This window comes from Echinops telfairi, unplaced genomic scaffold (assembly GCF_000313985.2).
Source record: "Echinops telfairi isolate 266 unplaced genomic scaffold, ASM31398v2 ScPeMD7_12;HRSCAF=54, whole genome shotgun sequence".
NCBI lineage: Eukaryota > Metazoa > Chordata > Mammalia > Afrosoricida > Tenrecidae > Echinops > Echinops telfairi.
The window spans coordinates 11,029,921-11,042,368 of NW_022103909.1; the positions used below are offsets into that span (position 1 = coordinate 11,029,921).

General features: G+C 37.5%; 1 protein-coding gene across 1 annotated transcript in view; it reads left to right on the top strand.

Annotated features, from left to right (window-relative positions):
* ADAMTS20 (ADAM metallopeptidase with thrombospondin type 1 motif 20) overlaps positions 1–12,240 on the top strand; it is a 181,643-nt gene extending 169,403 nt beyond the window's left edge. The window contains exons 36-38 of the mRNA XM_045287241.1: positions 225–316; positions 10,832–10,936; positions 11,736–12,240. Coding sequence (XP_045143176.1) covers positions 225–316; positions 10,832–10,936; positions 11,736–11,825 — 287 coding nt within the window. The 3' untranslated portion in view covers positions 11,826–12,240. The remainder of the gene's footprint in view (positions 1–224; positions 317–10,831; positions 10,937–11,735) is intronic.
* Positions 12,241–12,448: the final 208 nt, after the last annotated feature.

A 12,448-nucleotide genomic window follows, 5' to 3' on the forward strand; every position in this document is an offset into this window, starting at 1 on the left:
TACCCGTCATTACATAAGGCAAATATGAGATGAAAGTTTTTGTATTACAGAGAATGGATTTATTGAAAGCCTATGATAAATACTTTGGTTATGTGACAATTTTTATTTTACAATTTGAATGAAAAATGAATATACATAAGAAATTAATATGAAAAAGATAAAATGTTTCAATGACAATTGCAAAACAATCGTGAGGCTAACGAGTTTCCATTATTCTTCTCTAGCTACCGACTTCCTTTTTTCCCAGACAGTTTTGGGAAAGGCAGTTCCATTTGCCACAGCTGGAGACTGCTACAGTGCTGCCAGATGTCCCCAGGTATTTGTTTGATTTTCCCCTCAGTAAAAAAAATAATGAATACGCTTTCTTTCCATTCACGTGCTTGGACAGAACGTTACTTACCAGCATGTAAGTAAACAGAAAAGGAAAAGCTGTCTCAGTACTTTATTTTAAAGGTTACAAATACATATTGGAGAACATTCATGATGGCCATCTTTGCAGTTATTGGAGAGGGTTAAAAAAGCAGGAATTTTAATTTGTTCATGGCCTACTTCTCCACCAATGAGACACTCTAATTTTAATATCTCCACTTAGTCCACAAAAATGCACACCTTTGCAGCAGAGGGCAAAGCAATGGCTCAAAGCGTGTCACTTGGATCCACTTCCGTTAGCACGGTCTGTAACACCCCAGATTATTTTCGGCATTTGTGAAACAGTACCTTGCTGTTTCCTTGTTGGATTTATATTCTGTATTTTCAGAGTTCTTTTGTCACACTTGTAATGCCATCTCGGTGATTACCAGGAGTTTGCTCCCTAGAAGAAAATTGATCTCACTTTTGACAAGGGACTTTATAAAGTCGCAGGAAACAACATTTCCGATAAAAGGGTAAAATGTAAGCTAGATGGATATAGAAAACGTAGATACCTGACTCACTGAGATAGATAATAACGCATTGCTAACAATGTGAACAGATAAAAGTTAATGGTTTGCCAGAGATCCCTCTTTGGAACTCCCATTCACTGCTTTCAACAAGAAATGCAGAAGAAATGCAGAAGACATGCTTGTAGCAGGTATAGAGGAGATTTGCCAACCCAACCCAAACCCAGCCCATTCCCATCCACGTGATTCAGACTCATAGTGACCCTTTATGGCACAGTGGAATTGCTCCTTAAAGAGTTTCTAAGACTGTGTATCTTTACTGGAACAGACGGACTCATCTTTATCCTGCGAAGTGGCTAGTGTGTTTGAAGTGACACAAACTGCTGCACCCACGGGGTTCCTATCTGCTACAGTGTCGTCGTCAGGTGCTGCAGAGTTGGAGGGGACACACCGTGACCCTATGCGCAACAGGACCAAACACTGCACGGTCTTGCACCATCATCCTAATTGCTCCCATACCCGAGCTCATTGTTCCAACCACTGGGTCAAGCCATCTCACCCATGACCTTCCTCTTTTCACTGCCCCTCCACTTCACCACGCATGATGTTCTTCTCCAGGGACTGGTCTCTTCTGACAGCATGTCCAAAGTATGGACGATGAAGTCTTGCCATCCTTATCTCTCAGGAGCACTCTGGCTGTACTTCTTCCAAGGCAAACTTTTTAAAGTCCTTTTTGCGGTCCCTGGTACTTTCAATATTCTTCTCTAACAGCACAATTCAAATGTATCGATTCTTCTTTGGTCTTCCTTATTCAGTGTCTGACTTTTACATGGGCAGTGGGCGATGGAAAATGCCCTGGCTTGGGTCAGTCAGGTGTACCCTATTCCTCCAAATAACCTCCTTTAAATTTCAATGCTCTAAAGAGGTCTTGTGCGGCAGATTTACCCAATGCCACCCTTCTTTTGATATCTTGACTGATGATTCCATGAGCAGTGTTTGGGAATCCAAGCAAAACAAAATCCTAGACGATGTCAGCCTTTTCTCCATTATCACGATGCGACATATTGGTCCGAGTCTTCTTTACATTGGGTCGTAATCCATACGGAAGGCTGTAATCCTTGATCTTCATCAGCAAATGCTTCAATTCCACCTCACTTTAAGCAAGCAAGCTTGTATCATTTGCACTTTACAGGTTGTTAATAAGCCTTCCTCCAATCTTGATACCACATTCTTTCTTCATTTAAGCCAGATTGAGCAGGTGTGATGAGAGGAGTCGCTAACCAGGGGAAACCATGCCATATACAAAGATAAAGAAGGTACTCGGAATAAAAGAAATTGATTATTAATGTTGTTGTTAGATGCCATCAAGTGAACTCAAACTCATGGTGACTCTGTGTCAGTGATTCTGAATCAACCTTCCTCATGCCATGACCCTTTCATGCGGAGGGGATCCCCCAACCATAACATTATTTTCGTTGCTACTTCATAACTGTAATTTTGCTACTGTTATGAATCAGGCAACCCCTGTGAATGGGTCATTGGACCCCCCAAAGGGGTCATGACCCACAGGTTGAGAACTGCTGCTCTATGTACAACATAAGGAAACACTGCCCTGTCTTGTGCCATCCTCCCAGTGATTCTATGTGAGCCCATTGCTGAAGCCCCTGTGTTTGTCCCTCAAAGATTTCTGATCTGCTGTTTGACCAAGTCTGATCTCCACAGCACGTGACTCCAAATCTCACATCCTTTCCTCTGAAGGGTGTTCTTCTTCCAAGAGAGTTTGTTTGCTCTTCTGGCAGCCCACGATGCTTCCAATGCTCATCAGTACCATAATTCCAACTCCTTTATTCTTCCGTTGCCTTTCTTACACATTGTCCAGCTCTCACATGCCCATACAGTCCCTGAGAAGAGCTGGGTTTGGGTTAGGCACACCACAATCCTCAAAATGACGTCATTGAACTTTAATAGCGTAAAGAAATCTTGTGCAGATTTTCTCAACGAAATAAGTTGTTTGATTTCTTGACTGCTGCTTCCACACGTGTTGACCATGGATCCAAGTAAAATGATGTCCTCGACTATTCTGATCTTTCTCCATTCATTATAATATTGTCTAGGGAGGGGAGGGAGGGAATAAGGAGGAGCTGATATCAAAGGGCTCAAGTAGCAAGAAAATGTTTTGAAATGATGATGACAACATCTGTACGAGTTCGCTGGATATACTTGATTTATGGATTGGTATAATGCCTGTAAGTGCCCCCAATAAAATGATTTTTAAAATAATATTGTTAATTGCCCCCTTTTGAAGATTTTTGTTTTCTTTACATTGTGGTGGTGTTGCCATACTGAATAGTGTCTTAACCTTTCACCTGTAGGTTCAGCTTCTCTTTGTTGTCAGCTAACAAGGTTGTGTCACCTGCATGTCACAGGTTGCTTATGAGTCTCCTGCCAATCCTCAGGATATGTTCTTCACAAAGGCCATCTTTCCTGGTTATTTGCTTAGCATACAGAGTGACTACGTATGATGAAAGGAGACAAATCTACTATGCATCTTTCTTGGTTTTAAGCAATGTTTTAGCTCCTTGCTTTGTTAGAATAAGGTCTGTATACAGATACTGAATGAGCACTATTAAGTGTTCTGAAATTCCTTTGCAATATTATCCATAGTTTTATATTTTAATTTATTTTTATGTTTTTGGTACAAAATAGCTTTATTTTAAAATCCAAGTTCATCTATTTATTTATTTTAAATAATTTTATTGGGGGTTAGTACAACACTTATCACAATCCATACATCCATCCATTGTGTCAAGCACATTGGTACATATGTTGCATCATCATTTTCAAAGCATTTTCTTTCTACTTGAGCCCTTGATATCAGCTCCTCATTCTTTCCCCCTCCCTCCATTCCCCATGAACCCTTGATAATTTATAAATTATTATTATTTTGTCATGTCTTACACTGTCTGATGCCTCCCTTTGCCCCCTTGTCTGTTGTCCATGCCCCTGGGAGGAGGTTATGGGTAGGTCATTGTGATCAGTTTCCCCTTTCTCCCCCTACCTTCCCCTTACGCTCCTGGTACACCTAATCTCAATATTGGTACCGAGGAGTTTATCTGTCTTGTATTCCCTGTGTTTCCAGCTCTTATCTGTACCCATGTACATGTTCTGGTCTAGCCAGATTTGTAAGGTAGAATTGGGATCATGATAGTGGGGGTGGGGGAGGAAGCATTAAAGAACCAGAGGAAAGTTGTATGTTTCACTGGTGCTATACTGCACCCTGACTGGCCCGTCTTCTCCCCACAACCCTTCTGTAAGGGGATGGCCAATTGCTTACAGATTGGCTTTGGGCCATAGTTTTATTTTTTTTAATGATCCATACTATTGAATACCTTTGTATAGTCCAGAAAATGCCAGTAACCATCTTTATGGCTTTCTCTGTTTCAGCCAATTTCCATCTGACATCAGCAGTGATATCTTTGGTTTCATGTCCTCTTCTGAGTCCTCCTTGACTTTTCTGGCAGTTTCTGGTCAATGCACCGCTGCAACCCTGTTTGAATTATCTTCAGCAAAACTTTACTTGCATGTAACATTAATGTTACTGTGTGATAATTTATACACATAATGTTACATCACCTTTGTGGGAATGAGCAGAAATATGAATTTTTTCCACTTTCCCCAGGCAGATTCCTTCATGTTTATTGGCAAAGACTTCTGACTGCTCACTCCCAGTGTTACATGTTTCAAGAGAAATTTCACTTGATAGCCCATCAATTCTTGGAGTTGTATTTTGGCTAATGCCTTCAGTACAACTGTGACTTCTTTCTTCATTACCATTAGTTCCTGATCATATTTTACCTTTTGTAATGGTTGAATTTTAACTAATTCTTTTTGGTACAGTAAGTCTGTCTATTACTTCCATCTTATTTTTATACTTCTTGCAACCTTCAATGTTTTGTCCATAAAAACCCTCAATATTACAACACAAGGCTTGATGTTTTTCTTCAGTTCTTTCAATTTGAGATATGCTTCCTATATTCTTTTTTGATTTTCTAATGGTAGGGCTTTGCACATTTCATTTTAATGCTTTATCTTTTCCGGCTGCCTTTTGAGATTTTCTGTTCAGCCCCTTTACTTTATCATTTCTTCTATTCACCATAAATATTTTATGTTCAAGAACAAGTTTCAAAGTTGCTTCGGGCATGGTCTTTTCTTTATTTCCTGTCTTATTAATGACTTTTTACTCTTTTTGTTTATGGGGTTCTAGTATGTCTAGACTTCAGTCATTAGTGTTCAATATATCAAATATGTTCTTACAATGGCCTCTAAATTCAGGTGGGATAGACTCAAGGTTGTATTTTAGCTCTTTAGTACTTGTAATTTACTTTTGCTTCAACCTGAACTTGCATGTGAGCAATTGATTGTCTGTTTTGCCATCAGCTCCTGGCCTTGTCTTGACTAATGAGATTGAGCTTTTCCGTAGTCTCTGCCCACAATGCAGACAATTTGATTTCTTGTTATGGTCAATGTGTATATTTGTTGTTCATGTTATTGAAACAAAAAGTATTTTCAAGGAAGAAATTGTTGGTCTTGCCCAGTTCTATCATGCCGTATCCAGCTTTGATTCTATCACTTCCCCAAAGCCCTATTTTCCAAGTTATTCTTCCTCTTTATTTTCACCTTTCCCATTCAATCGTCAGCAATGACAATGAATCTTGATCAATATCAGACTGAAAAAACGTTGGCAAAAGTTTTCATGTCACTGGTTTGGCTTCTAGAGAAGCCAGTGTAGCAGCTGTATTCACTGTGTATTCGTTGTAGCTGTACAGATATCCTGTCCCACACAGAATTGTCCTTCCAATAGATCTTGACATGCTTTTTGGTAATGATGCCATTTTTTCTTGAATTTGTCATTCCCATAATAGTGAACCATCATATTGCCTGATGCAAAGTGGCGGATATCAGTCTAGTTTAATTCACAAATGTCTAGGATATCTATCTTTATGCATTCCATATTTTATGAACTCCAGTTCCTCTAGATTTATACTTCATACATTCCACATATAATTTGTAATACATATTTTCAGTTGTTTCTTCTTATTTTGAGTCATATTCCATCAGCAAATGAATATTCTGAGAGCTTTGCTCCATTCTTATCATTCAGTTCAATTCTGTTTTGAGAAGAAAGCTCTTCCTCAGTTGTATTAGCCTGTATCATTTTCTGACACTATACAGGAGCTGATGGTTCAGAGATGGATGAGCTCTTTCTGTTTCCTAGTTTGTTCTTAGTCTGAAGCTCTACTGAGACGTGTTCACCATGGTGATCTCACTAGTCCTCGAAAGACAGGGGGCAAACTTCCAGTCTCACAGCAACGTGCAGGCCACAACAGTACAACAAACAGACAGACAAATAAGGAAGACACAGTACAACAGACAGACAGATAAGGAAGGTCACTTTCATAAAGTGACCGATTTCAGCTCACCATCATGAAAGTTTTTTTCTTAATGCAGTTAACCAATAAACAGATCTGGAGCCAAGTGAATTATTTTAAAGAATTTATCCATTTCATAAAAACGTTGTAATTTTTCACATAAAATTTTTCAGAGTGTTTCTATATAATCCATTTTATTTTTGTCAGGGTGATAGTGGAGTGCCCTCCTTACATTATTATATTTCATAATTTTAAGATGTTTTTATACAAGGTATCTATAAATTTAATGCAATCTATTAAAAATTCCAAGACCCTACAAATGCTAAGCCAATTCATTGCCCTTCAGCAGATGAATAGACAAAGATCATCCATAAGAGAGAATACTGCTCATCAATAAAAAGTAAGACAATTATTAATGTATGTCAAGCGAAACAGAAACTCCTTTATTGCATTAGTGAATTCTTATCATAGGAAATATCCTAATGGAAAGTTCATGATTGTGAATAGACTATTTATTGATAAACACTCAGAACCAGAGCTGTCAGAATAGTCAGGTTATTAAAACATGGGGTAGCTATTTCCATTTCGAAGTCTCTCCAACAATGTTTTGAGCAAGTTATGTAGTAGTAATGGACTGTCTTCCTTCGTAGTTGAAGAAACCGATACTCAGTATTAATTACTACTTTAGATTAAAACAGAACTAGCTAAGATCCTTGACAAGTCAGAGACAGAAGTAAGCAATACAATACTGTTTTCTGCCTCTCAGAGTGAGGTTTGTTCTTTCCATGATGCTCTAGGCATTTCTGGCATGTACAGGTCTATTTCTAAAATTAGATGGTATTGGGCATAGGTGCATTCTGCCAAAAGGAGTTATACTCATTTATATTCAATCTATATTCATCTACCGGAGGTTACTATTACCAAAAACAGAACTGCTCAGTATCTGTGGGGATGTTCTATGAAATATATAAACCAGATTCTGTGTCAAGTTAAACAACATTTGCATGAATACTCTCCAGATGTTTGATGTCACAGAAAGAACATATTCTCTTGTTTGGAATTCATCAAAACCACATCCTCTCTGTTTGCATATGACAAGGCACCCTGGGACATGAATGCTAAAAAGAGAACAGACCCATATGGTCCTCCTTAAGGAAAATAAACTCTGCCACACTGCAATATAAGATGGAGTTAAGGAGGGTGAGATAACTTTAGAATACATACATCAACAGTAAAGTGAAGTAAAATGTATTGCACTTTTCAAAGAGCTATAAAATTTAAAAACAAACAACTTACATCTATTTTACTGGTTTGTAATTAATATCTGATTATGTGAAAGAAGAGAAATAATCACATTCAGCTGATGCCAATGATTCATGGCTAGAGTCCATTCTAAGTGGTCAGAACAAGTTGTAACTATTTTGAATCTGTATCTTTTATTATCAGGTTATAGTATTATAACTCTCTATAGCTCTATATTAGATCAACCTTTTTCTTATGTTGTCAAGGTTTACTTCGTCCTTTATTGTTTTTAATTTTCTGATTTAATAGCATATACCAAAGAAGATATTTTAATGCATAGTTCCACAAATTTTGACATACCTATAGGTTCACGTTACCCAAATTCATTCTGAATACCAAGCAATTACATCAATCCCCAAACATGTTCTCGTACTCTTCTTTTCAATCATTTCCTCCCTCTGATTTAACACTGGACAACTCTGCTATTGTAGTTTGGCCTCGAATGTTATCTATATAATCCTATAGATTGGACTCCTTCGCGCAACATCGGCCATTGGAGATTCTTCGGTGTTGCTGCCGCACTAAGAGTTATTCCTCTTCTTGCCAAGTCGGGTTCCATCTTGGGGAGGCCCTTCACTTATCCATTCATCTGTTGAAGGGTAACGGTTGTTCTAATTTTAGAAGATTCCCGGAGTTTTTATTGGATTGCTTTCAATTTATAGGTCATGTGTATAATAAATATTGTAAAATTTTAAACATCATAATATCATCTGTATGCATGATTCAACTATTCAACCAAAGATGTGAAACATTATAATTTACATCTACCTATATGGTCCTCTACAATTTATATCTGTATTATAGGAGGAAACCACTGACTACATTTTGTCTTTTATCATGTAGGTTTTCATTATGATATTCAGTTTTATTATTTTATTCTATTTAGTTCATGTCATCAAGTGAATTGTGCACCCTCAATGTATTTGTCAGCTTGGTTAGGTCGTGTTTCTCAATACTGTTTGTTTATCCTACATTTGGATTTGATATAATTATTGTCCATTTTGTGATATATGTTCTAGATTCTAACCTCTACATGTCAATGAGGCAGGATTAGGGTGAGTTTTAGCTAAGTCACAACTTTTAAAACAGCATGATACCCTTCCTCCAATCACTGTCTAATCTGAGGTAAAGGAGCCTCCCTGAGGATGTGGTCCCCATCTAATATATATGGACACTCTGGCAAAGATCCCTCATTTGCTTATGACCTTCATCTGACCTCTGGCTCTTGGGATTTGAACCAGCAACCTTTTATCTGATGTGATGATTCTGCCCTTTATTAGCTTCCACAGTCTTGTGAGTCATCAGCATCTTCTAATAAGAAAGTGAATAAATTCATTGTGCTACGGTCACACTATAAAAATCATTTTATTAAAACACGGGAGTGGCAATTACATTAAACAACCTAGAAACAAAAGCCTAAGAAAAAGATCTTATAAGTCAAGTTTTCCATTGACCTAGACTTGGTGTCCTGAAGCAGACTTGTGGCCTTCTAAATTATGAGATAATGCATTTGTTTGTTAAAGTCATTACTTACGGCATTTCTGCTGTAGCAAGACTAGATAACTAAGATACTTCTATATGTACATTTATATAATATATTTTGGTACTTAAAATATATATATTAAAATGTAAAACGTGTCTTGTGTGACCATGATGCAAATGAAGTTATCCATTTTCCGATTAGTGGATGTTTGATGTATGTTTAGTTCCGTATTATATCGAAATTTTATATGACGTATGATATTGACCTGCTTTCCTAACTCTCTAAATAGCATGACTTCAATGACTTCAGCTAGTATGTCTTTAATGTTGTAAGCTATATATCACTCACTTGTTCTTAAAAATCTCGATGATTCTAGTCCTTTTTCTTCCCTGGCTTATAGGGTTGCTATGAGTCATAATTCACTCCATGCCAGTGAGTTTGGTTTTAGTTTTGCTTTTTGCAGTCGAATGAGTTTTGGTTTGCCAAGTTCCATTAAGAACCCGATTGAAACTAAAATCGACTGCTTGCTGTGTATTTCTCTTCTTTGCTTTCCTGACAATAACTTTACTATGCCACGATTGTTATTTTTCTGACAGTGCAGTTAGTTTTCTGAAGACACGGCCCCATGTATGTTACTTTCCACACCACAGGAGAATGAGATCAGTCGCTGAGCTTCCACAATCCCAGCTACCATGTGTTGAAGCTTGTAGGCCATTCTTGACATACGATATACTCAGCTGATTTTGAACAACTGAATGAAATAATTTTTCACCTCTATCAACATTATCCCAACTTTAAAATAAATCATTTTACTTTTTCTTTGGGATTGTGGTGTACAGCTTTAGAACTAAGACAAGGAACAGAAGTAAACCTCAGGAAAATTAATCCTGAAAAATAAGGCAATAGATAGAGAAGAGATCCATATTTGTGCCCACTCCAAAGATAAGTAACTCAACAGATGATGGAAATTATTGAATTATATCATTAGTACTTCATACAAATAAAATTTTGCTGAAGATCATTCAATAACACATGCAGCAGTACATCCACAGGGAACTGCCAGAAATGGAAGCCAGATTCAGAAGAGGACATGGTATGAGGGATATCATTGCTGGTGTCAGATGGATCTTGGCTAAGTGCAGAGAGTATCAGCAAGATGAATTCAGCATTGGAATTGGAGGAAGGGTTATTAAAACCTGTGATATGTAGTTGTCACAACTGTACTTGCCCATGAAGTTCAAGGAGGGCAGCCTTCAGTATAGATTGCAAGTCAATGTCAAAGAGAAACACAAATTTTCACAGCTGGACTAATAGACAACATCATGATAAACAGATTGAAGTTGCCAATGATTTCATTTTGCCTGGATCAGCAATCAATAATGACAGAAGCAGAATCAAGAAATCAAGCTACCTATTGCAATGGGGAAATCTGCTGCAGGAGATTTCTTTAAAGTGCTGAAGCGCAGGGTTGGATAGAGTCAATTTTGCATAGACCTCATTACGTGGCATTCCTTCCATCATCTCTCGTAGCTGAGGCGACATAGGCATAATCATTTTTTAAAATTAGCTGGTTCTTTTCTTCTTGAGAGTCAGGCTATGTAAATAGTCTTTCACTTTATAGATTAAAACCCTTCTAACCATTATTTATACTTGTATAAATCACATTCAGATGTTTCCAGCCAAGAGTATTCTCAAATAGTTGGTGAATTCCATCCAATTTTGTTTTGTCTTTAATCCAGGGACAGTTCAGTATTAATTTGGCAGGAACAGGGATGAAGATCTCCAGCACAGCCAAGTGGCTTGCTCAGGGGAGTTATGCCTCTGTCATCATACACAGATCCCAGGTAAGTGCTGCCGGGCAATGAAAAGTTGGCTGGAAACCCTGCTGTGCTTTGAACTAGCATTCAAGGTCCTCTGACGTAGCTTTAGAGCTATAGCAAGACTTAAACAATAAAAGAGCTAGAGGAAGCATCAATGATTAGTAAATTATGAAATGGGTTGATTTTTATTAATATGCATATATATATTTTATGAGCTGCCCTGGTGGCACAAGTACTAACCAAAAGATTGGTGGTTTAAACCCACTAGTCTTTTCTTAAGTCTACTTGCTGCCTTCAGCCTACTGTATTTCAGTCATTTCCCCCATTTATCACCTTCTTCTGTACTTTTCTCCAGGAAATGTTTCTAATATTTCCAGGAGACATTTAAGGTACGCAGGTTAAAATATGGTTGCATACCACTCAGGTTAAGATGAATTACATTTTTCTTTCATTTAGTCTGAGAGAATTTTGCATAAAATAAGGTAAATATTGGACAGTAAATTGGGAGATGTTTTAATAAACACAATGAAGCAAATAGAGGGGTAAAAATACTTTGAGATACATTTTCTAGATATGGTGTGGTTCATAATGATCATATAGTTATACAAATCTCAGCTTATCTAATGCCTTTTCAACTTTTCCACGACCACAAATTTAACTAATCCTAAAATAATACGTTCTATGACCTGAAATGCAACTGGTATAGCAAATGTAAAGTTCTCACTTCAGCCATATGATTCAAAACATGGGTGATGTTCCTGCCATGCACATGCAGAAATGAGCTTATTTAGGATTCTCCTGTATCTCTCCCGCTTGTTTTCAGGATGGAACCAAAGTCTACGGCAGATGTGGGGGATTCTGTGGAAAGTGTGTTCCGCATATGACCACTGGTCTTCCAATTCAAATAACCTGACACGCAGTGATGGAAGTACGGCCCAATGAGGGGATAACTCTGGAACATGCAGAAAATTGGTGCTCTTTTCCTCATCACTCTTTCTTTCCTAGAATTTCCATGTCCAAAATGGAGAAAGTACATATGAGGAACTTAAACTTATGCATTACGGAATGGAGTCTCTCCTGTGGCTAATAGCCACTCAAACTTCACTTGAAAGAACATAGATATTATACGTCCTACTGATACAGTTCAGATAACTTGTTTTATTTTCCCTTTCTTTTTTCACTGTGGTTTATGGTGCTTCAGTTACATGCAAAATATGAAATTTTGTGGGTATAATCCAGAAAAAGATATGATATATTGGAATTTGATTTTTAAAACACTACCTCTAATTTGATTGTACTTAGACAATGAATTATTTTTATAATGTTAATATTCCACTATGCCTTTATAACTCTTCTATGTGTACATATCTACTCTTAAATTTTTTTATTTTCTCAAAGTTATTGTATTAGTCTGGGTACTTTAGAGAAACAAATCCACAGAAACTCGTTTATAAGAGAGAGTTTTATATAAAGGGTAAGTGCACATCAAGAAAACATCCCAACCCAGTGCTGCCCAAGCCCACAGGTCCAACATTA